The sequence below is a fragment of the Equus asinus genome, chromosome 10 (genome assembly GCF_041296235.1).
Source record: "Equus asinus isolate D_3611 breed Donkey chromosome 10, EquAss-T2T_v2, whole genome shotgun sequence".
Taxonomy (NCBI): domain Eukaryota; kingdom Metazoa; phylum Chordata; class Mammalia; order Perissodactyla; family Equidae; genus Equus; species Equus asinus.
The window spans coordinates 37,679,331-37,704,443 of NC_091799.1; the positions used below are offsets into that span (position 1 = coordinate 37,679,331).

Genomic DNA, 25,113 nt, shown 5'->3' on the forward strand with positions numbered 1-25,113 from the left:
TTCTATTAATATTTTAGAGTTAACATTAAAATTGGGGATATAAGGATTATAAATTCAGAAAATATAAAATGTCCATGAATAGTTCATATTTTTACTAACAGATGGTTGAGCATAAAATAGGGAACATAAGTGTGTGAAATCTCAACCCTCTCAAAATCATGTCTGGTAGAATGGTCTCACTTGAATGATTTGTCAGCAAGTTCTATCAGAGGTCAGTGGAAATATTCTCACAATAGCTAGAAATGTAAGCATCACACAGCATAAGCTTTCTTCTCACACAAATATGAAAATAGTAAGTATATGGAAATTTACTTATCTTTGACAAGGCTAGAAATGAGCTCTCTTCTCTTATAGAATGATGCCTTGTGCTCTAAATCAAGTCCACGTCAGGTGGCTTGTAACATGAATCTGCTAGCGTCTTTTCTTGATGCCACCGCAAGTCTGATCACTTGAACGTTAACTCAGACTCCACAATCTTAAAAATAGCACTAACACACCAGCTTAAACGCTGAGGACAGGAATGGGCTATTTTTAAGTAGTATATCCTTCCTTAGCTTTGCCTGGTGAGCTCATCTTCCAGTCCAAACATTATCTTACATTTTTCAAGCATTTACAGAACATATCATATTCTATATGAGCTCTTCAAAGGGTGAGGGTGTTTCCCTGGAAGGAAAATTGGGGTGCTTACCAAAGGACGGGTAAAAGAGGCAAGCATCTGTCTCACTCATCTCTGCTTCTCCACTGTAACCTAGCATTGTACCTGGCACGTGGAGACTGCTTAATAAGCGTAAAACGAGAGAATTAAATCAGATGGCTCAGGAGTTAGGACTCTTTCTGTATCTTCAAACTTGTCATTTTTCTTTGGCTCCTACTTATGTATGACAAATACACATGCATTTTTTTAAACAGCTACCCACCTTTTTTTCACAAGGGGAATTCTACCATTTCAACCTACTGTCTCAGTATAACTGGATAACTTCGTCCCACTCAGAAACAGGCCAGATGCCATTGGGCTGCACGTTCGGGGGAGAGCGCTTCCAGTCCCAAGTCTTCACGGGAATCTTCCAGGTCTTACCATAGTTGGCTTCAATGTATTCGATGGTTTCACAGGGCACGTGAAGCTTCATGTCTACAAACTCAGTCCAGCACAGTGTAAACTTGGGGAACAGGTACCTGTGGCAAACAGAGGCAGTGTGGAGAGGGGTTAGGCTTCAGAAGGGGAGTCTGAGTGAAGGCACCCGGCTGCTAGTGCTCTCTTGGCTGAGGGACGGTCCTCTCCCACTACATAGCTTTGGGGATAGATGCAGTGGCCATTTTGTTGTTTTTGATAGTCCAGCATCCCTCTCCTCTTCTGCTGTCAACAGAACCCCAATTTCCCTCCCCTACTCCCAGTCTACATGGTTTAGGAGGAGCTGACCCCACCTCTGTCTCCAGAGAAGGATAAAAAAGACCCAGGACTAACTAGTAAATTATAGCGACTGGGTCAGAGATGGTGATGCACATGAATTGGGCAAATCAAAGTCAGCCTTGGGATTTCTGTTGGAACTACTGGGGAAGAAGTGTTCTTTTGCTGAGGTTTCTAAGCTGGTAGGACGGAAGCTGAGCACTGCTGGTGACCATCTTTTTCATTAGCAGAGAGAGTTGTCTGAGAATGAAGTCAAAGCAAAGAGGTGCCAAAAGATGGAGGAAAATGATAAAGTTTGGAAAACCCTGGGGAAGTGCTTGGATTTGGCTGTGGCCACTCCTTAAACATCTCAAGTGAACCAATAAATACATAAATATTTTTTGACTATATTTCTAATACTTGCAATTCTTTTTTTTTTTTTTTTTAAAGATTTTATTTTTTCCTTTTTCTCCCCCGGTACATAGTTGTATATTCTTTGTTGTGGGTCCTTCTAGTTGTGGCATGTGGGACGCCGCCTCAGCGTGGTCTGACGAGCAGTGTCATGTCCGCGCCCAGGATCCGAACCAACGAAACACTGGGCCGCCTGCAGCAGAGCGCGCGAACTTAACCGCTCGGCCACGGGGCCAGCCCCTAATACTTGCAATTCTTAATACGGGGAGGGAGGCACATGTAGCCGTGAGACAGAAAACAAAACCGTCCTAGTCAGCCAGAGAAGCCGAATCAATCCTGGCAATATACGACATTCTCCAACAACAGCATCACAAGAGCTTGTGCCTTTGTGATGGGTCATGTTAATTCCTGTGTCCCTGGTTTCACTGTGGTCTCGGATGGCTTTTGACAAACTACTCAGCTTAGACAATTGAAGGAGAAACGCCCAGGGTCACTGGGGTATTTCTCAAACTCCTTTCCTAACTTACTGTGGTGAGAATTTCATACCACAATACGTGAGCACGGTAACACCCACTAAGCTGGCTTTTCGAGCAAAGCTTCACACCTCCAGCCCCTCCTCAAATGCAGGAATACACATCTAACGTGTGGATATACTGTACTTCAACACTTCTCTTAAAAGACAGCTAGACAAGCTACCTCTTCCTGCTCTGCCTTCTAGTACTTTACCACCTGCTCTTTCTGATCTCTGTTCTCAGCCCCAAACTTACTTTTTTCTTGCTTATTTTTAATAGTTTACACATACTAAATCCCCATCAAACTGGTACTAAAAGAACCTAACTAAAGAACTAAAATAAACAGCACACGTATAAGGTGAATTTTCTTTTCTTTCACAATCTGGACTTTCCAAGGATACAGAGGAAGCACGACTCCAGGATGCAGCCCCAGGCCTCCATCCCTCACATGAACCCACCTGGAGTTTCTGCCTTTCTTTCATGTCAAATGCTAAAGAACATCTCTAAGCCAGGCCAAGGAACGTTAGTTATAATGAATTCATCTATACTAGAACTAATTTGATTAGTAGGTAAGTTACAGAAATTAAACCAAAACATGTTTCTTAAAGGCACTCTGGATCAGCAAATTAAATTCATATATTACAAAGGAAAGCTAAAACTAGCAGGTTTGTTAGCTTTAAGTTTATATTATACCCCTAGATTCTGTGTTGGTGTTTTCTGAGAAATGTTTCTTCTCTTCACAACATGGGAAGAACTTGCAGCAATGAGATCTAAAGTGGCAACAGCAGAGATCACAGAAATTTAAATTATCAGAGGATTAAAGACAAAAGGAACCAGGAAAAGCCAGATGTCAAAGTGTAATCGTATTGTGGAAATGGGATCTAACTGGGATGTTCTCCAAGGAAAGGTGAATTCTCATATATTCTGCTTTTGAATATCATGTTTTACCAGTAGATGATCAGAAAGCCATACAGGAAAATGAGAGGCTGAACCAATTCTAAAGAAAGCAACACATCCTTTCTACCTAAACCAATGGGTCCTGGGAGTTAATGGAGAATCCCAGCTGGCTTCTATGAAAAGACGGCCATTGAAAATCTCATGGCTGAGGAAGAAATAAGATACAGCCTAGTTCCACCATCTGCTTGTCCCAATTTTACTCTGCACACTAATTTTCATGGAATTGCTTCTTTGGTCATCAGACGTGCCCATCCATCAGCAGCCTGAACCCTCTCCAGCCGGACGCTGGTCAGCAGAATGTCCACCTGTCCCATCCTATCAAGTTGACAAGCTGAAGTTGAAATGACGCAGAAATCATGGTCTATCTAGTAACGTGGGCCAGGAAACTTGTCTCTCTCAAATATTAGCCTCTAGAGTCTCATCAAAGAGGTGAAAGAAAGAAAAATCATAGGTCCAGGATAGACAGGGTGGATGAGAATACTACGAATTTTACAAAAGCAAGGTTTTGAACATTGAAGGGTTTATAAGCAAAACCAAAACATTTTAAACATATAAACAGTGTTAAAATAACTCAAAGACAATTTAATTCAAATGTTAATTTTTGTTCGTAAACAGATACATCCCTAAGCTCTTTGTGGTTTTCTTTTTACCAAGTAACTTCCAATTCATTCAGCAAAAAGAAAATTCCAGCTTCCTAGGAGAAGAAAGATAAACAAACCATAAAATGTGGAAACTGACTGTAAAACGGCATTGTGGAGAGGAAGGGGGGCGAGGTGAGTGACACAGAAGAGCAAATGCCATGTATCTGTCCAGGTTACCAGTAAATAGTGACTAAGACTAAAGTACACCATGGGTCTGCAATGCTCCCTTAGCTCTTAGAGCCAGGAGTAAGTTCAGCCAAGCAGTGTGCACTTTAAAGCTCTGAGAAAGGATCCAAAGTGTGAACAGATCCAAATTCAAACATGTGGCAGTCTTAAAAATATAATTTACTTCACATGAATGAAAAGTCTGCTGTTTATTCATCTTGAGGTAATGTTCTCTTAAAAAAACAAACAAAGCTAACTATATAAATAACTACTACTTCTATATTATATAAGTATCCAATTACCATAAATTATGCTTTCAAAGTTCTTCCCTCAATGACTCAGTTTTGTACCTGCTACTCACTAGAGGTTTGGAGGTATAATTAAGGAGGCCTAAGACATAATCTATATGCTGTAAAATATGAAGGCATAAACAGAGTAGGAGATGTGAGATCATTTTTTGAAAAGCCAACATTTTAAATACACTCATTTAAAGAAATTATTCAAATTTGCCTTTTTAGCTTCACAGCTATAAGTACTAAAAAGACAAATGTGTTTTTTGAGAGCCAAAACTATGGAAGCACAGTATCAATCTATGAAGCTGAGAGAACCGATGAGTGGAGATTCAACAGCTAACTCTGATCTGTAACTTCTCGCAAAGCAGAGTGACTGAAAAACTGGCGTGACTTGATTTTATGGCTTTGATTCTCCAAAGATGCTAGGTTGCATCAGGTCACCAATCTAGTGTCACCCTATCATCTTAATAAAACACTAGACTGCACTGAAGAAGGCCTGATTTTAGTTTCATGTAGGGCTCAGGTCTCACTCGGCCCAACAGATTTACCAGCCTGATTCTACTTATAACTCACAAAGGACAGACAAATCAGCACAAGTAGACAAATAAAGTACGAGAGAGATAAAGGGGGGACAAATCTATGGAAATTCAGAGGAAGGGGAGATTATTTCCAGGTAGAGGTACTGAGGAGCTACTTCAAAATGGAGGCAACTCAACGCCCTTGAATGGGCAGAATTGGGAAACGTGATGATGTATAACAATCTGGCACTACATGCTTAAATCTTGGACTAAAAGCAAGTTTCAAAATGCTGGGTGTCCAAATGCAATGTGGTATCTTGGGACAGATACCAGAACAGAAAAAGGACGTTAGTGGAAAAACTGGAGAAATCCAGACAACGTCTGGAGTTTAGTTAACTGGAATGCACCAGTGTGGGTTTCTTAGTTTTGACAAATGCACCAGGCTAACAATATGTTAACATGAGGGGAAACTGAGTGACTGGTATACAGGAGCTCTCTGCATTAGCTTCATACTTTTCTGTTCACAAACTTTCAAAAGATTATCACAAAATAAAAAGTTTACTTTAAAAGAATAAGGAAAAATTTAAAAAGCAGGTAGACTAAAGCATGCTGACAAGAAATATTAAGGAAGCCTGCACAGCTGCCAAGAGCCTTAAGGAATCAAGGAAAAACAAGACATTGAGGGACAACATCTTGTACTTTTACTGGTATTAGAACACTGACCACTTATCCCTGTATTTCTTAATCAGCACAAACAATAATAAGAATTCCCCTTTGCGGAATCTATTCAAGGAAACAATCCCTAATAAAGCTTTTGCTTTACATACAAGATGCTCATAGAATTTGTTTAATAATAAAAAAATGAGAACAATCTAAATAGAAAAATAGTTAGGTAAACCTACTATCAGGCCTTTCTCCATATTCATACTAAGTCTGCTTAACAAACTTCTCCATTTTTAAGCCACACTTCCTTGCTGTTGATTGCAGATGGAGTTGATTTGGTGTCTCAACCATCCATGACATATTTTAATTACTGTACTGCTGATACAGTACTTTACTATTTGTTTCATGGTCTAGATTAGGAGATCACTGAGAGCCAAAACTCAGCTATCACATCAGAATCCTTAGCACATAGCAATTGGTAAATAAATTTTGCAGAAATGAAATGTGAAATTATATAGAAGTCTAGTCCCATAGAGGACAAATCCAAATTTTCTGAAGATCTATACAATAAGCAGAAACTGCAAATATCAGAAGGTATAAGGAACTCACGACTAGCATGGGGGTAGCAGATTTCCTATTAGAGGACACAGAGGTAGCTGTAATACTCTGACAATGTCAATAAATAGAAGGGCTATTTTCATGGGGGAGTATTAACAATATGATAGAGATCGTGGTGACAGTAACACTGCGATGGATGAGAACATGGGCTCTGAGCTGACATGGCCCTAGGTCTCCGTGTTAGCTCTTCTTACTCTCCTCATCCATAAAATGAAGGCGACTATAATAAAACCTCCCTTATAAACCTGTTGTGAGGGTTAAATGAGACGATGCATATAAAAGCTTAGCATAGTGCCTACCTAGCACATAGATAAATTCAATGAAAGTTAATTTCTATTATTACCATTATTATTATTATCTCTTAAACTTCTGGCCTCTACTTACATCAGTAGATTCAGATGGGAAGGAAAGAAATAACCCAAAGAAACCCGGGCAGCCTCTGTAGGAACTGTGAAGCTGTGGAATAAAAACTTCACACCCCGAAGGCACAGTGTTATAGTCATCACTTTTTATTACTAGTGATTGGGACTCTAGAGAAGAAAAATAAATATAAAAAATCCAGACAATCTTTTAGAATGAAATTTAGATTTTAGGTAAAAGAATGGATTTAGATTGAGAACTAAGGATGGAAAGAATATAAGAGCTGGGAAAAAACGCTTGTCCAGAGAGTAACTAATCCAATTTACTACTGTGCGGAAGGGGCTACGCTTTGCGCCAGAGCACCACAGTAGCAGCAACAGCAATAGTAGTAACAATGTCGTTACTACTAGTGACAGTTGCAGCAGTAGCTAAAGTGTATACAGTACTCACTATGTGCCACGGACTGTTCTAAATGCATTACATGTGTTAACTCATTTAATCTATGGATTCTTAGAAGAAACCATTTAGGCTTAAGAGTCCAACAGGTCTGGAGTTAAATCTTGGCCCTGCCATTAATAGCCAGGTGACCTTGGGCAAGTGACTTCACTTCTCTGAGCTTTACTTTCCTCATATCTAACCAGGAGTGAGAACACCTAACTTACCACAGGGATAAGTGAGGGTTATCTGAGAGCATAAAGAATCTATCACGGTGCCTGAGATCTAGCAGATACCCTGGTAGCTGCATCTTTATTACTGCTGTTTATATTATAATTATACTATCATAATTATTATTGTAACGATTATTAAATCTTGGGACTAAAAACATCACCATGCAGAGTAAAAGTTTGAAAGGGGGAACTTTTTTCTTTCTGCCTGAGTTCCTCTTCTACCTTTTAAAAAATGGTTAGGCATTTTATGATACTGCTAAGCTTTTTTCAGAATAAACTATACATGAATACAAAGTATAATATTATAAAGATAAAAAGACTCTTCAACTAGCTTTAAAGGTTTTTTTCCCCCCTCTGGAAATAGTAGTGGTGAAAATACTACAGTTCTTAAAGTAAACAGTGCTGAAAAGAATGAAAATGGCATATGGCTGGGGGAATCTTCCAAAGAAACTCCTCTACACAGCCATCCCCTGTTCTTTTCTCTGCCTTTTAAGGTCACGGGAACATGATAGAAAATCTGGGACTCACACCATCTGTCCAGACAGCTCTATCACTGCTCATTTCTCTTGTTAAATAATCAGAACACTTCACACTTCCCAAACATTGCTACTATAAAGAGCAGTTAAAGCAGAACGCAAGGAGCTCTTTCTATCCAGAAATGTAGTGGTTAGAAATGAACAGTTCTTTTGAGGCTTGTGAGTTTCAGACCATCTCAGGGAGAAGAAAGAAATTCAAGCCTTGGAAGGCAATTTAAGACTACTAGGACTATAATAATGGCTGTAGAAATTATCTTTCTTAGAAAAAAGGCAACATTCTCATGTGAGTTCTCTAAGAATAGATGTGGCAGTTTGATATTGAGATAATTATACAGATTTCTAATTTGTAAATTTCTCATAAGACTAAGAAGAGGAGTAGTTTTCTTTACTACTGCTGGTAGTATTAATAATAGCAGCTAATAATTACTTGGTACTCAGGACATGCTTAATTCTCTTCATAACCCTTTTTGTGCATTAACTCACTTAATCCTTAAAACCACTCTATGTAGCAATTTCTACAATGATTCTCTTTTTACACTTGAGGAAACTTAAGCACAGAGAGGTTAAATAAGTTGCCCAAGGTAATACAGTTGGTAAAATGTAGAGCTGGAATTCAAAAGCAAGCAGACTGGCTCCATGCCTTTAATTTCTATGCTGTACTATATTATAGTTAAAAAAACTCTCTAAATTATACATTACATTTGACAACTTTATCATATTTTTAATAAACAAACTATAGCTGAATGTCAAAAACACTTACCCTGCCCCATTCACCTAGCCACAGTGAGAGTGTCAATTATATACTCATTAACTTACTAATTTCTGTCCTCTAATCAGAGCTTACCCAGCATGAAGGTGTTTGCTGTCATAAAGCAAAATAATTTTTTATAAGAGTTTCAAAAATTGCTCTGGGGTCCATGTCACTTTGGGAATTCTTCATGACGGTGAGCAAAGGTTTTGGATTACTATCAAACCTCCAGGACAAGTTTAACCTTACATGAAGACTCCCTGACTTCAAACAAAGATTCAGTAGGGTGTATCAAAGTATCCAGGAGAAACCAGGCTGAGCTTGGAATTCCTCTTCTGTGTTACAGAACATTCCCCACTGTGGCCAATGGCTCAAATTTATTCAATGACAGAAGCTCCAATCTCGGCTAGTTGGTGAGGTATATTTATGCTACTGGTCATAACTACCATAATAACAACACATTAGTAATCATAATATTAATAATATTGAATAATAACAATGATAACCACCATTCACTGATAACTTAATGAGTGCTAAGCATTATGCTAAGTGCCTCATATGTCAGGTATATTAGGGTGGTCATGGCGAATAGGGGTAAAAAGCCTGAACTGTAGAGACAGGCTGCTCTCTGACTCCTTCACTTATTTGCTGTGTGATCTTGAACAAATTACTTAAATTCTCAGTGCCTCACAGAATATCTACCTTCTCTGGTTGTTGTGAGCATCAGATGTGTTAATCCACGTAAAATGTTCAGAATAGTGCCTGACACACACAGTAGACCCAAATTGAATAGATGAGGAGATTAATGTTCAGAAAAGCTAAGACTGCAAATTGGTTAGGGTGTAGCTGAGGTTTCCCAGGTCTGCCTGACTCCAAAGCCCATGCTCTTTGGGTTCTCAGTCCCACTCATTCTCTCACTCTCAGAAATGAGAACAGGCCAACTGCATCATAAAAGAGAGCATAGTTCCTCTAATGTCATTTTTGTCTTTTCTCATCAAAGAATATGACTATGGCAGCATTAAAAAAAAAAAAGAGAGAGAGATGTTAAAAATGCCAATCTAAGATACTGCATTCCATCAGTTCTGAGACATGCCCCCCACCTCAATTTTTCCATCTGTGAATCATGTGTCTTATAATTATAATTGGCGGTGTTTTTTCTTTCTTAGTAGCACATAAAATTATGGTGCACCCTACAATTGATATAATCTCACATTTGACAAAATACGGTAACTGTTAAGCCCAAGAAGTATCCTCTAAAGATTATATTAAAGGCACATCCCAGTATTCATGGTCTCAGCCTGGTTCAATCCCAGTTTCCTTACTTAAACTTGACTTCACGCGGACTATCTGCTCCTTACCAACCCTTACCCATTACCGTTAAACTATTAAGTTCCTACAGCTCTGATGGTCACCCACTTTTTTAGCTGAGGCTCTGGGCTTGGTCTTTGTGCTCCTTGTTTTGGTTTTCCCTTTATGATGACTCTGTGGCTTCTACTCACAAGGACTCTTTGGGCTGACAAACCCAGGGGCACTTCCTCCTCACAGCTTGTCCTTAGAGGTGCGCCTCACTTTGCAAGCGTAAGTGGGCTCTATGGGTAGGCTGAGAAAGTATTAGCTAACAGTGAAGTCTTGCCAGTCTTTTTTTTTTTTTGCAGTTTCTTCCTTATGTCTACTTTCTAAAGTTATTTCTATAACCCCCTTTTATAAGTACTTATCTGATTCATACTTAAATTTTTTTCCTGTTTTGGCCTGAGTGCCTCCATTCCACATATGGTCAGTCTCTTCATAGAAGAAAAAAATGTCAAGTTTTACATCATCTTTTCCCTGGAAAGATAGTTCCAAGCTGTCTTCTACCTGGGGGGAAGATGAAAACCTTCACAGACTAAAACAAAAGAAATACATTTTTTTAAATTAAAAAAACAAAAAAGATTCCTATGTGTTATACAGAGAGAGCACGCTTTTTCAAGTTGGAGCACCTCTGAAATCGGGATGCAGCAGTAGCACGCCAGGCTTGATTTCTTTCTTAAATGCATACAAAATAATGATGCTTCTTGCAAGTGATAACAGCTCAGAGTAAATCACTTACAGTAGTTACCACTCGGCAGAACATCTTGTTCCTGAGCCCCTTTCTGTCCAAAGAAGGAAAGGAACCGAAGAAAAATCACTCCCTTTAATAACCAAGTAAAACCATCAGGAAATAAGTCTCTCATCAGAATCAACAATCAATCAATAAGTACTTAAGTAAATGTGGTATTATAGAAACCCATAAACATAGCTTAGATCATTACATTATGCACAGGAAAAAAAGAAGAAATAAAAGTTAAAGGTACAAAGAATTCTGAGAGCATTTCCCTAAAGAAACTTATTCTACAAATAATTATGTTCCCTTTGGATTTGGTGCATCTGTCTGTTAAAGCACTAATCACAGAACAATTAGTTATACATTTTTTCCTCCCAATTAGACAGTGAACCCTCAAGGGTAAGGACTGTAACTTATTCATCTTTGTGTCCCGGGCGCAGAGCACAGTGGCAGGCACTGAGTGAGTGCTGAGTAAATGTTTGCTGAATGACTAGAGCTCTGTTGCTTTGACTTTGACCTCAGGAAAATATTTTATTAATTTTTTTAATAAACTAAAATGATCATGAAGAGGGAAGTAGTTTTTCAGAGACTAAACATACTCCTACTTGCTTCCAGGACAACATCTCCCTGGGAACAAGCAAATTAAGAGTAAGGTGATTGCAAGGGGTCAAGGGATTAAGGCACAGGAGTCAAAGTGTCTGAAAGGAGATTTCACCTAAGCCACGATGACCTACTCCAAGTTGACCTCTGAGAAAATTGCCATGACCTAGGACATGGGAAATAAACAAGAAATTCAAGCACTGTTTGAAATGATTCTGTATTTCTAACCCTTAGCGATCAATGGAATGTTTCATGTTGATCATGATATCCATGCCTAAGCAAACACGAAATTAAATGACTCACGAGAAACAATGTAACTTTGGGTAGGGTAGATGGGATTTTTACTTATCATTTTAATTGTATATTATATGTTATGTTAATTATATTATATTGTTGTCTGATATAATGGCAATAAATTCATCTGCCAGAGTCCAAGATCCTTCTCTCTTCCTCATTGTCAACAGAAAGCCAGATTTTTTTTTTCCCTTAAATAGTGCAGAAGTCACAAGCGGTAACAAGCTTCTGCTGAACTCATCCTGGCTAATATTGAGTGATAAAATGATGTATGTAACGTTCTTAAGCATCTCTGAGTTGCTTAATATAAACTTTACTTTTGAGACATGTTACTTATGAAGTAAAGCAGATTTTTATTACTGACCTTCCCAAATTTGTGTTTGAGTGGAAGTCCTGCATCATGAAATGCTGAAATAATATCAGATTTGTAATCCTGTATAAAAATTCCTAGGTCAACATCTTTACTATAAGGAATAATGTTGCATTGCCGATACCATCCTAAAAAAAAAAAAATTTTTTTAAGCTTACGTTTGGAAAAAATAGTCATTATTATAATGGATAATCTTGGTAACAGAGGATTTTTTTCATAGGATAAGACTTAGGGTGCTTTACCAAAATTTATTTTTAAAAAATTAAATCGCAAACTAAAATCCATGGTTACAGAAGCCACCTATTGAAGAATCTTCTTTCTTTCCTTCCTTCCTTTTTTCACCCATTTTTACTGGCCTGAGCACTCAGCAACCTCAAAAACTTTCATAATGTATTGTAATTTCTGAATAAACGATTAGCTTTAGTAATGTTAACTGGACCATCTATTTAAAAAATTAAGTTACTTTTGAGAATTTTAATCATAAACATCTAATGATGAAGGCTGCCTTTAAGATATGCTAAAATATACTTTAATTCTTTTGCTTAACCAACATTCCTTTCCTGAATGCTAATTTGTAGAACTTAACAGCTCTGAATAGCTCATGTCTGATGGGTCATATTGAAAAAAAAGGAAAGAAGAGCAGGAGTGACATCAGCATCATGGCAGAGTGAACTTGCCCGGGACTCTCTCCCCTCCAACATACAACAAAAAGGGGCACCCATACTACAACAGAAAATATTCTAACAACACAAAAACCTCAAAGAGAGACACAGCCACACAACGGAGGGCGGAGAGGCTGCAGCCCACCTCAGAGGAGCTGGAACAGTGTAAGAGAGAACTTTGCTCCCTCCCCTAAAGACTGCAGTCGCTGCCGCGGGAGGATCTGTGAGGGAAAGAGTGGGGGAGCAGTCACTCGTTCGTGAGTTCACCAAGGAGTGCCTAGGGCCCTTGCAGCCTAGAGGGAAGCCCTGTAAGGGGGGAGGTGGGGCAAAAGCTTCCACAGGGGTTGACCTCATCAAGCCAAGACCCCAGGAGACCAGATAGCAAGAGCTGATTGAGAAATCCCGGAGTGCACGCAGGAGAAAGCACCTCTCCTTTCACCTGTCCTGCACCCAGCTGCTCCACTGCCTGGGATAGTGGCTGAAGGTGGAGGGCTCAGAATACGTGGCTCTCAATTCCCACCCAGAGGCAACAGGCTGTAACTGCAACCAAATAATGTCAGAATGAGAAAGACTCGACCTTCCAACATCAGACACGACATCAAACCTCCAGACCAGAGAGAAAATGACGAGTACCCAGAACCAAGTCCTGATGACACAGAAATATGTAAGTTACATGACAATGAGTTCAAAATAGCTATCACCAAAAAACTCAACAAGGTAAAAGAGAATGTAGAGAAACAATTCAATGAGTTCAGGTGCTACTTCACGAAAGAGATTGAAACTATAAAGAAGAATCAATCAGAAATGTTAGAGATGAAAGACACTATGGAAGAGATAAAGCAAAATACACATTCCCTGAATGCACGAGTGGACATCATAGAGGTGTGTATCAGCATAATCAAAGATAGACATGTTGAAATGTTCCAGACAGAGGAGGAGAGAGAACTAAGACTAAAGAGAAATGAAGAAAGTCTTCGAGAAATACCTGACTCAATGAGGAAATGCAACATAAGAATTATAACAAGCATCTTTTCCGATCATAATGCTATAAAGCCAGAAATTAATAACAAGAAAAAAGCTGAGACAAGGACAAAGATGTGGTGACTAAACAACATGCTACTGAACAACCAATGGATCACTGAAGAAATTAAAGGAGAAATAAAAAAATATCTGGAGACAAATGAAAATGACAACATACCATACCAACTCATATGGGATGCAGCAAAAGCTGTATTAAGAGGGAAATTCATTGCAATACAGGCACATTTTAACAAACAAGAAAAGTCTCAAATAAGCAAACTCAAATTATACCTACCTGAATTAGAAAAAGAAGAACAAACAAAGCCCAAAGTCAGCAGAAGGAGAGAAATAATAAAAGTCTGAGCAGAAATAACTGTTATTGAAACAAAAAAGGCAGTAGAAAGGATTAATGGAACAAAGAGCTAGTTCTTTGAGAAGATAAAATCAAGAAACCCCTAGCCAGACTTACAAAGAAAAAAAGAGAGAAAGCTCAGATAAACAAAATCAGAAATGAAAAAGGAGAAATAACAACAGACTCCATAGAAATACAACGGATTATAGGAGAATACTATGAAAAACCATATGCCAACAAAATGGATAACCTAGAGGAAATGGATAAATTCTTAGACTCTTAGAGCCTCCCAAAGCTGAATTAAGAAGAAACAGACAATCTGAATAGACCAATCACAAGGAAAGAGATTGAAACAGTAATCAAAAGCATCCCAAATAATAAAACCCCAGGACTAGATGGCTTTTGTGGGAATTTTACCAAACTTTCAGAGAGGATTTAATATCTGTGCTTCTCAAGCGATTCCAAAATTTAGGAAGATGGAACACTTCCTAACACATTCTACGAGGCCAATAACACTCTGATACCAAAGCCTGACAAGGACCGCTCAAAAAGGGAAAACTACAGGCCAATATCACTGATGAACAGAGATGCAAAAATCCTCAACAAAATGTTGGTAACCCAAATTCAGCAATACATCAAAAGGATCATACATCATGATGAAGTGAGATTCATACCAGGGACACAGGGATGGTTCAACATCCAAAAATCCATCAACGTGATACATCACATCTACAAATTGAGGAATAAAAACCACATGATCATCTCAATAGATGCAGAGAAGGCATTTGACAAGATCCAACAGCCATTTATGATAAAAAATCTTGGCAAAATTGGGATAGAAGGAAGTTATCTCAACATAATAAAGGCCATATATGACAAACTCACAGCCAACATACTCAATGGGCAAAAACTGAATGCCATACCACTGAGAACAGGAACAAGACAGGGATGCCCACTATTACCACTCTTATTCAACATAGTACTGGAAGTTTTAGCCAGAGCAATTAGGCAAGAAAAAGGAATAAAAGGAATCCAAACAGGGAGTGAAGAAGTGAAACTCTTGCTGTTTGCAGGTGACATGATCTTATATATAGAAAACACCCCAAAATCTATCCAAAAACTTAATTAACACCTACAGTAAAGTTGCAGGGTACAGAATCAACTTACAAAAATTGGTTGCTTTTCTATACTCCAATAATGAGCCTACAGAAAGAGAACTCAAGAATACAATTCCATTTGCAATCACAACTAAAAGAACAAAGTACCTAGGAATAAATTTAACCAAGGAGGTGAAGGACTTATACAATGAAAACTATAAGACATTACTGAAAGAAATTGATAATGACATAAAGAGATGGAAAAATATTCCTTGCTCATGGTTTGGAAGAATAAACATAGTTAAAATGTCCATACTATGCAAAGTAATCTACAGATTCAATCCAATCCTAATCAGAATCCCAATGATATTCTTCACAGAAATAGAGCAAAGAATCCTAAAATTCATATGGGGCAACCAAAGAACCCAAATTGCTAAGGCAATCCTGAGAAAAAAGAAGAAAGCTGGAAGTATCACAATCCCTGACTTCAAAATGTACTACAAAGCCATCGTGATCAAAACAGCATGGTACTGGTACAAAAACAGGCACACAAATCAATGGAACAGAACTGAAAGCCAAGAAATAAAACCATACCTTTACGGACAGCTAATCTTCAACAAAAGTGCCAAGAACATACAATGGAGAAAAGAGTCTCTTCAATAAATGGTGTTGGGAAAACTGGACAGCCATATGCAAAAGAATGAAGGTAGACCACTATCTCACGCCATACACAAAAATAAACTCAAAATGGATCAAAGACTTGAAGATACATCCTGAAACTATAAAACTCATGGATGATAATATAGGTAGTACGCTTTTTGACATCAAACTAAAAAGAATCTTTTCAAATACCATGTCTTCTCAGACAAGGGAAACAAAAGAAAAAATAAACAAGTGGGAGTTCATCAGACTAAAGAGCTTCTGCAAGGCAAAAGAAACTAGAATCGGAACAAAGAGACAACCCACCAATTGGGAGAAAATATTTACAAATTATATATCTGACAAGGTGTTAATCTCCATAATATACAAGGACCTCACACAACTGAACAATAAAAAAACAAACAACCTGATCAAAAAATGGGCAGAGGATATGAACAGACATTTTTCCAAAGATATACAGATGGCTAATAAACACATGAAAAGATGTTCAACATCACTAATCATCGGGGAAATGCAAATCAAAACTATACTAAGATATCACCTTACACGTGTTAAAATGGCTATAATCACTAAGACTAAAAATAACAAATGTTGGAGAGGGTGTGGAGAGAAGGGAACCCTCATACACTGCTGGCGGGAATGCAAACTGGTGCAGCCACTATGGAAAACAGTATGGAGATTCCTCAAAAAACTAAAAATAGAAATATCATACAACCCAGCTATCCCACTACTGGGTATCAACCCAAACAATTTAAAATCAACAATCCAAAGTAGCATATGGACCCCTATGTTCATTGCAGCACTATTCACAATAGCCAATATATGGAAGCAACCCAAGTGTCCATCGACTGATGATTGGATAAAGAAGATATGGTATATATACACAATGGACTACTACCCAGCCATAAAAAAAGACAAATTCATCCCATTTGCAACAACATGGAAGGACCTGGAGGGAATTATGCTAAGAGAAATAAGCCAGTCTGAGAAAGACAAACACCAAATGATTTCACTCATATGTGGAATATAAACAAATACATGGACAAAGAAAACAGTTCAGTGGTTACCAGGGGAAGGGGGTGGGGGGTGGGCACAGGGGGTGAAGGGGAGCACTAATGTGGTGACAGACAAGAAATAATGTACAACTGAAATCTCACATTGATGGAAACTATTAGGAACTCAATAAAGAACAAAAGAAAAAGAAAGAAAACAAAAGAGCAGTATCAGCCTCAATTTTCAGCACGCTCTCAAAATATATTTCTAGGTATTTACTATGTATCTACTTCTCAATTAGGTGCTATAGTATTTTCTAAAGAAGAAAATTTATACTTTAATATTACTAAGGGCTCCTGGGTCTCCCCTATTATCCTTCTAATCCTTCCATTCAGATTATTCAAAAAGTAAATAAAAATCTACGATTATCTTTATAGGCATTGCTATTGGGCATACTGCTTAGAATTCTAAACTTTAATTCCATTTTAACATAGATCTTTAGAAGCCTAGGATGAGGTCTCACCTTTAGTTTGAGAAAAATCTGTAATTCACATCTAACAAAAAATAATAAACTATTAAAAAAGGAAGGCTCCTTAAATATCATCTAGTCTTTACTCCCTCATTTTATAAATGCCCTTAAAGCAAGACAACCCATGGGGCTAAAAACTCAAAACAAACCATGACTATTAAGAAGCATTCCAGATGATAGTCTATAAAACAATCTTGCTTCAAAAAGTTAACCCTTAAAGTATATATCACATAAATGTGTAAGACGTACTCTTTTTTTGGCTTATTCTAGCTGTAAGCTCCTAGACAGGAAGAACCATATGAATTTTCCACAAAGCCTCATAGGTAGGATAACCACATATCCCAGTTTATGCCTGTTGTACCAACATAATTATTAATGGCACTCCCTTTCACACTCAAAAGTCCCTTGAATTGGACAATAAATTATACGGTAACTCTATAAAAGCAGGAGCAGAATTAATTTTTGTACAAATACAGTTATAATCAAGAAAGAACAATTACAGTTACAACCAAGTACAGTTATAAACAAGAAGGAATAAAAACAACAAAACTTAAGATTCTAAATAATTCTAAAATCCAAAGAAGGTTGATCTAATGTATAGTGAAAAGAGATCCAGAAATCTTTCACAGAGTCTAATAGCAACCTGTCTCTGGGCTCTGGAAAGTCCACGCTTCCCCACCTCAGAATGAACAGAATGTGGGAAGGCAGTGACGCCCCAGCAGTGACACGATCAATGACCTGGAAAAGGCTGATGGAAGACCTTACCACGCCCCCTTCCACCTTCCTCTCAGCAGAAACTTCTGGTGCAATGCAAGTTGTGTGTGTGGTGTGTAAGTAAAGAAACAGAATAGAAGTTCTGTTTTGAAGGCAATAACAATCTTTGGAGAGAAATAATAAAATGCTAATGTTAAGATTACCTGAGAATCAAATATAGTCTACATGTTCTGATATAAGTTTTATATACACAAATTATAATTTTTGGTAAACACAAACATGGCTTTCCGACCTTTGTGTTTCTGGAATTAATTTCTTTAAAGAAATCAATAAATCCTTGCTCCATGCACTGTGTTTATTCTGTCTATAAATATGACACTTTGAGTATCACTGATATTTTGTTATCTCAAGCAGTCATCCCTAAAGCCAAAGAGCATGAAATGACAAAAGAACAAATGAAAAGCACCAAGAGTTTTACCTAGACAAGTTCCACTGCTCAGCCAGAACCGCACTCCCAATTTCTTCAATGTTCTGGCTGCTAGTTGCAACAATTCCTTTGCACTCTTCCGAAAGGCCACAGCTTCCACAGTGTTATCATCAAGGTACTGCTGCAGATATAATAAGCAGTCAGCTATTACAGCCATTTCTAAACTGCTAGAAATATCTAAATTAAATCTGAAAATTAATCCCATATTAAATATTTTTCTATCATAAAAATCAAGTTTCAGAGTTCCTTGTTAGTCACATATTTATTTTCTAAAATAAGACTATAAGAGTAGATTCTAGGAGAGACAAGTTAACGGAGAAGGAATATAACCAGCATTCCCAAAGAACGAGACTTACGCCTTTATCAACTCCCTCCCGCCACCACAGTTTAGCAGATTGGGCAGTTAGGGGAAAAGAGGCCCAACTATGAGAGCTACAAGCATATCTGAAGCAAAATGCATTCAACGACATTTTCATCACTCGCTGACACAATTGGTCTTTAAAGACTGTATATTATAGTAGAAAGGGCCCGGGGTTTTGAATCAGATTATCCATGTTCGTATCTAGTCGCACTTCTTTCTAGCTGTGCCGCTGGGCCTTTCACCTCGGAAGAATATAAGCTCCATGAGGATTTTTGTTGATCACTGTACCTCCAGTGCCTAGAGCAGTGCCTGGAGATCTGCTGAATGAATGAGAGAATGAAAGAACAAACTTCTCTGAGACATAATTTCCTCATCAGTAATTAAAGGATAATAACATGTTTGCTGTGAAGATTTAATGAAATAATGGATGACAGAAAAATGTCTCACAAATTGTGAAGTTCTATACAAATAACAGTCATTTACGTAGTCTTCCTGCTTTGTGCTTTTCTTCATTTGTAGGGTGTTCTGGAACTGAGGAAAGCACTATAAACTCTTCAGTGATGCTTCACTACCCATGGGACAAAATACCAAACTTCCTGGCATGGCAGACAAGGACAGTTGCATTCTGGTCCCTGACTACCGGTCCAGCCTCATCCCCACGCTCTTCATACTTCATATTACAGCAATAACTTGTAACTCCCCAAATACACCATGACTTTTCAAACCTCTGTGCCATTTTATACATGCTGTTTCCTTTGTCTGAAATGTCCTTGACTAACAAAATCTTTCAAGTCTCAGTTCCACCTTCTGAGAAACATTCTCGGATTTTCCCAGGAAGACATATGCCATTTATTCTCCCAGTGCTCCTCTTCAGTTCAACATTTAGAGGGTATAGAATTATGCTAGGTACTAGATATAGACAAAGACAAATTAAATAATCTGTTCAATGAGCTTATAATAGTTACCACTTGTATACACTTTTACGGTAATTCTTATCACGTTTAATTTTAATTGTTGATTTTATTTAGATTTCCCCCACTAGACTGTAAAGATGGTTCCTTGAAGGCAGGTACTGAATCTCGCCATCACTCTATGTATAAATATTGAATGGTGCCTGGCACATAGTCTGTGAGCAACACATATTGATAAATGAAAAAATGAATAAATGATTGACTAAGCCCCTCCTGTGCCTACAATATCCTAAGATATCCTGTCATTTTCTTTACAATACAGCAGGAAGAAATACAGTTCCTAGAAGGACTATGGGATCTTAAGCAAAAGGTCCCATGAAGATGAAGAAAGTGGGGTTACTGAAGATAAACAGCCTTCTCCAGAATATAGAAATTATATGGGATCCCTTCAAAATGAAAACATCCTCAGAACGAGAACTACTCTTCGAACACAGGACTGGAAGGAGAGATGCATGTTCGTATCCTTGTTGTAGTGGGAAAAGCCTGAAGCTAGCTGACCCAGGATTCAGTCCACACTCAGACAATTACGACGGTGTAACTAACACCGTGAAACCTCAGTTTTCTTATCAGTTAAAAGCAAATACTTGCCTTATTTCACAGATTGACTGAAAAGATCAAATTTAATAACAGATACAAAAACTCTGTGCTCGACAAAAACATCACTCTGATAGTTACATCCTACTGAGGCTGAATGCTGCATGGACATACTCCCACCTTTGACACACCTTTCCTAACATGACACTCCCAGAAATTCCACTTCTTAGAACTGACCCTCATATGTATTAAAGCAGACATATGTATAAACCTGTATACCTTATATATCTGTTATGGACTTTAAAAATCACAGTATATATACTTTTTTTTTTCATTTAAAAATGTCTTATATAAATCTTGGGATTACCATGCCTCTAGAAAAAGACAAAATCCTAATTTAAATATACATTTGATCTTTCCTTTTCAGGCAACCTTTCCCCAAACCTTCCTCCAAAACATAGATTAAAGATAATAAGGTGACAGGGGCCAGCCTGGTGGTGTACAGTTAAGTTCACATGTTCCACTCCAGTGGCCTGGGATTCACAGGTTAGGATCCCAGGCGCAGACATGCACACTGCTTAACAAGCCATGCTGTGGCAGGTGTCCCACGTATAAAAGGAAGGAAGATGGGCACAGATGTTAGCTCAGGGCTAATCTTCCTCAGCAAAAAGAGGAAGATTGGTGGCAGATGTTAGCTCAGGGCCAATCTTCCTCAGCAAAAAGAGGAGGATTGGCGATGGATGTTAGCTCAGGCCTGATCTTCCTCAATAAATAAATAAATAAATAAATAAGGTGACACAAAGTACCCACTCATCTTATAGATAAGGAAACTTAAGGCTCAGAAATTTGCCCAAAGTCTCAGAGCAAATTGGTAGAAGAAGGAGAATAAGAATATAGCATTCTAGATATTCCTAGTTCAGGTGTCCAGATATTTCCAGATTCCCCCCCTGGGTTTTTACCAGAATTCGACAGACTAAAGCTCATTAATTATTTTTTGATGGTTACTGCTAAGACAAAATCAGGTTCAGGAAAATGTATATTATCCTAGTTTTAAACTTCTTAGTAAATTGAGAAAATAATTAAAAGTAAATAAAGTCAGTCAGGACAGCACTTCCTCTTCTCTTCCCCCTCTCTTCCTGAAATATTCCAAACTAGACCCATTAGGTAAGGCAGAGCAAGCACAGCAGCAGCCTGGTATGGGTATCAGAGCCCGAGCAAGGGATGAGGGCATCCCCACGGAGGGGGTGTCCAGTGTGGGGAGTCAGGCCCTGAGGAGGGTGAGAAGTGTATCTATACATGAGGACAGCCCAGTGGGGGAGAGCAATACCCAAGTAGGGTGAGGACAGCATCCACATGGGAGAGGGGGCAGCAGAAATGATGGAATATTGAACAAATAAATAAAACACTAAGGATAATAGGAGTCAGGTTTCTCACTGTTTGAGAAGGGAATTATAAATATGGAAATGAGCCCTATCCTGTTTAATTGAAACATAAATTAATTAAACTAGAGACAGTAACATGAATTTATGGATCTTTATAGATATAAAAATAAATACACACACGTACACACTTTACTCCTGTCAGTGAGAGGGCCTGTGTTCAGCAAAACCCAAATGGCAATGAGCACATGTGGAATCTAGATCGTGGCTTCTAAAAGGAACCAGAACTCAGAGAAATGGCTAGTTCAAGGGTTGTGGCTGGGAAATTATAAGATGAACCCAGAACATCATGTGCCAAAAGCAAGACAGTGCTCAAAGAATGATGGAGACGTCAAAAAGACGCAGACGCTGTCGTAAAGGGGTTCTCACTGGCCAAATATGGAACAATCTGAGGATCAAAATAAATAATGAAAATAATGGACTATAGCCCATTCAATAAAACAGGAAACCATGAGTGCATACTGATATAAATAAATAAATGGAAAGTTCGATGAGAATACTGACAATATATGTATAGTTTTAAAGTATCATCATGCCAAATATCTACTAATTACACAGGGAAAAAACAGAAACTTCACCAGGGTGAAGCTGGTAGACAGCATTTTAATCAAGTGACTGTGAATGTCAGCAGTAATGGGACAAATCAAAACCACGAAGCACCTGACAGGACGTAATGAGAAGAGCGCAGCATCACGTCTGTGTTATTCCTACTAAAAGTGTATAAACGAACTGAGATGAGGAAAAACCCGAGAAACCCCAAATGAGGGGCAACTTATAAAAACTGTGGCCTGTGATCTTCAAAAGTATCAGTCATGAAAGTCAAAAAAGGACTGTGAAACTGTTCCAGACTGAAGGAGACTAAAGGGACAGGAAAATTAAAACATTAAATACAGCATGTGATTCTGAAGCGCATCCTTTTATTATAAAGGTCATTATGGGGGCATTTAGCAAAGCTTGAATGGGCATTAAGTGGTAATAATCCATGTGTTAATTTCCCGATTTTCATAGTAAGACATGAAGGAGAATATTCTTGTTTTTAGGAAATCCTAATTATTTGAGGTCGTGGGGCACATGGTCAACAACTTCCAAATGGTTCAGGAAAAAAAATTATTTGTATTGTATTTGTAGCTTTTTTGAAAGTTTGAGAATGTTTCCAAAAAAAAAATTAGTATTAAAAGAGGAAAGTTCAAGAGGCTGCTTTATGAGATCTATTAGATTAGTTCCTACTTGTTTTACACCAGGCGTTGTACTTAAGACAGTTTGGCGCCATCAAGTGGTCAAAGTTGTGTATGTTCATCCTAATTTGAAAACTGACCCCCCTGGTAATTTTAATCATGGTTCTAACCTAAGAAATGATGAAGAAGGAAACATGAAAGAGGATAAGGATAACAAAAGGTTATCAATCCCATCTGGAACTCTCTATCAGTAATACCAATACATTAGCAGAAGAGAAAAAAACAAATTAGGGATCACAGGTGCATCTTGCTGCAAGTGAAGGGCACATTTAAATAACATGATGGCGAATGAATACAGGTTCCACCTGCTCCTGTTATGAATATAAACCTCCAGATAGCATTACAGTCTTGCCACGTGAGGGTACTCTAAACACCAAAACTATGAGGTCATGGAAAGCTGATAGGCCCTCTGAGCATCTATCACCCATATTCCTGACTCAACTGCTGATTGAGTGTTGGCCCTTAAAATTTCAAAAGCAAGAATGAAATATGGAACTAAAAAATACGGCACTACCCTGATTATTTCTCAATTTTCTCAAACATTTTACGTCTTACACTGCCTTCCCGCAAAGATCATCAAAATGGGTCTGGGCAAAGGCTTGCTAGGTAATGGAGTAGCTCTAGTAAGTGTCGTAAAAAAGTCATTTGACTCAGATGAGCACCTTATTCTCCATGAATTTTTCCATAATTATAGGATCTTTTCTTTGTGCTAGATATCGGGGCTACAGTGGTGAATAAAATCCAGTGCCTACCATCAAGAAGTTCACATAATCCACTAGGGGGACAAGGCAGACGTTCACAACTCATTGTGATAACTGCTATGACAGAGGCGGCAGCCAGGACAAACTCCCTTAAGGCAGGAAGAGGGAGCGGTCAGGTTCAAGCAACAGCGCGCACCTCTTCTGCTTCCTGTTACTCTGTGGTGGGGATATGATGGGCAGCACCTGCCCACTAGGGCAGGCCCGTCCACACTTGCGGTTGTCCGGCTCACATCTACGAAGCTGACTGAGTATGTTTCACAGCTCCACAATTACACGTTTAAGGGAATAGGGCTAGGAAGGCCCACTTGGGTTGTCAGGCCTAGGTCCTGGGTGCCAGCACAGCCTACCAGAAAAACCTTGCATTTGCTCTTGGCCAGTGATGGTAGAGCTGGTCCTTCATTTTCCCATTCCGCTCCTGTCCTTGTATACACAGCTTTCTTGGAAGGGAACCCCAGAAAATAAAGGGCAAGTGGAAGGATTAGGGTACCAAAACCCCACTGTAAATTTGACTGCTTTCACTGTATCTCTGTGTCATGTCATCTTCTTAGAGCTGAACTTTCATGCCCTTCAAACCACCCTTATATCCCCAGGGTCAGCAGAGTTCCTGGGAAACAAGCTTTCAATAAATGTTTATTGAATTGAAAGCTAGAGCAGCAGAATAAAGTAAAGTTCAAAAGTACTTGGTCTTTGTATAGCATTTACCTTCAAAAACCTTCATAAACACACAAAAAATTCACATTCAGTGCCAATCCTCTGAGAAAAACTCTATTTTCCATGAAATCTTTTCTAAATGCAGACAGTCCATCTTCTACAGTGGCTTCATCCTGCTTGGATTGCTTCAAGAGCAGAATACACCATCTTCTATAAAGTTTATGGGCTCTCCTAACTGAAAGCAGAGGCAAGTGCTAAAGCTATCAGAGTCTATCCAAATAAAACAAGGTCTCCAGAAATACCAAACCATTCAACTAGGCAAGAAATAGTCTCTTAAGGTTAATATTTAACCTACTTTTAAAAAATTAAAACAAAACAAGCTAGAAGAAAATGTATGAATCGAAACAGATATTTTCTTACCTATTTTTCATAAGTTCCTGCATTTCTCCCCCAGAAATATTAAAAATAAACACATTTCCTTTAATTTACAAAGCACAATATGTGGTTATATCTAACCTGAAAGAATGCTCGAGCTTCTTTATACCTGCACTCAATAAACCTAGAGTGTGGTACTTCTTCGAGAAAGTGCACTGGATCTTTTGGAATGAGAAGGTCTAGTCCATCAACAGTAACCTGTTGTAGCTCTGGCCTGAAAACAAAAGTTAAGATTTATTACAAGGACTTAACCCAGAATACTGGCAGCCTCTTTAAAATATACAACATAAGCAAAACAGCTAAACGTCAAGCATATTTTCTTCAATTACCTCAGATGTTTATTAGCCTAGGTCTCTAATTAACCTAGGTCTTCAATAAGACCTGAAAATTTGAC

General features: G+C 38.3%; 1 protein-coding gene across 11 annotated transcripts in view; it reads right to left on the reverse strand.

The window, feature by feature from the left end:
* Nucleotides 1-356: 356 nt before the first annotated feature.
* The window catches only part of FKTN (fukutin), a 66,507-nt gene continuing 41,750 nt past the window's right edge, over nucleotides 357-25,113 (reverse strand). For 8 of the 11 annotated variants that reach the window (XM_070519094.1, XM_014834483.3, XM_044779095.2 and 5 more), the window contains 5 exons: nucleotides 24,801-24,933; nucleotides 18,324-18,453; nucleotides 11,813-11,946; nucleotides 10,201-10,328; nucleotides 357-1,173 (listed from right to left, as the gene is read on the reverse strand). In XM_070519094.1, the coding sequence (XP_070375195.1) occupies nucleotides 960-1,173; nucleotides 10,201-10,328; nucleotides 11,813-11,946; nucleotides 18,324-18,453; nucleotides 24,801-24,933 (739 nt within the window). In that variant the 3' untranslated portion in view covers nucleotides 357-959. Of the gene's footprint in view, nucleotides 1,174-10,200; nucleotides 10,357-11,812; nucleotides 11,947-18,323; nucleotides 18,454-24,800; nucleotides 24,934-25,113 lie in introns of all 11 variants that reach the window. The other 3 variants (XR_011506305.1, XM_070519091.1, XM_070519095.1) reach the window with 3 other exon arrangements.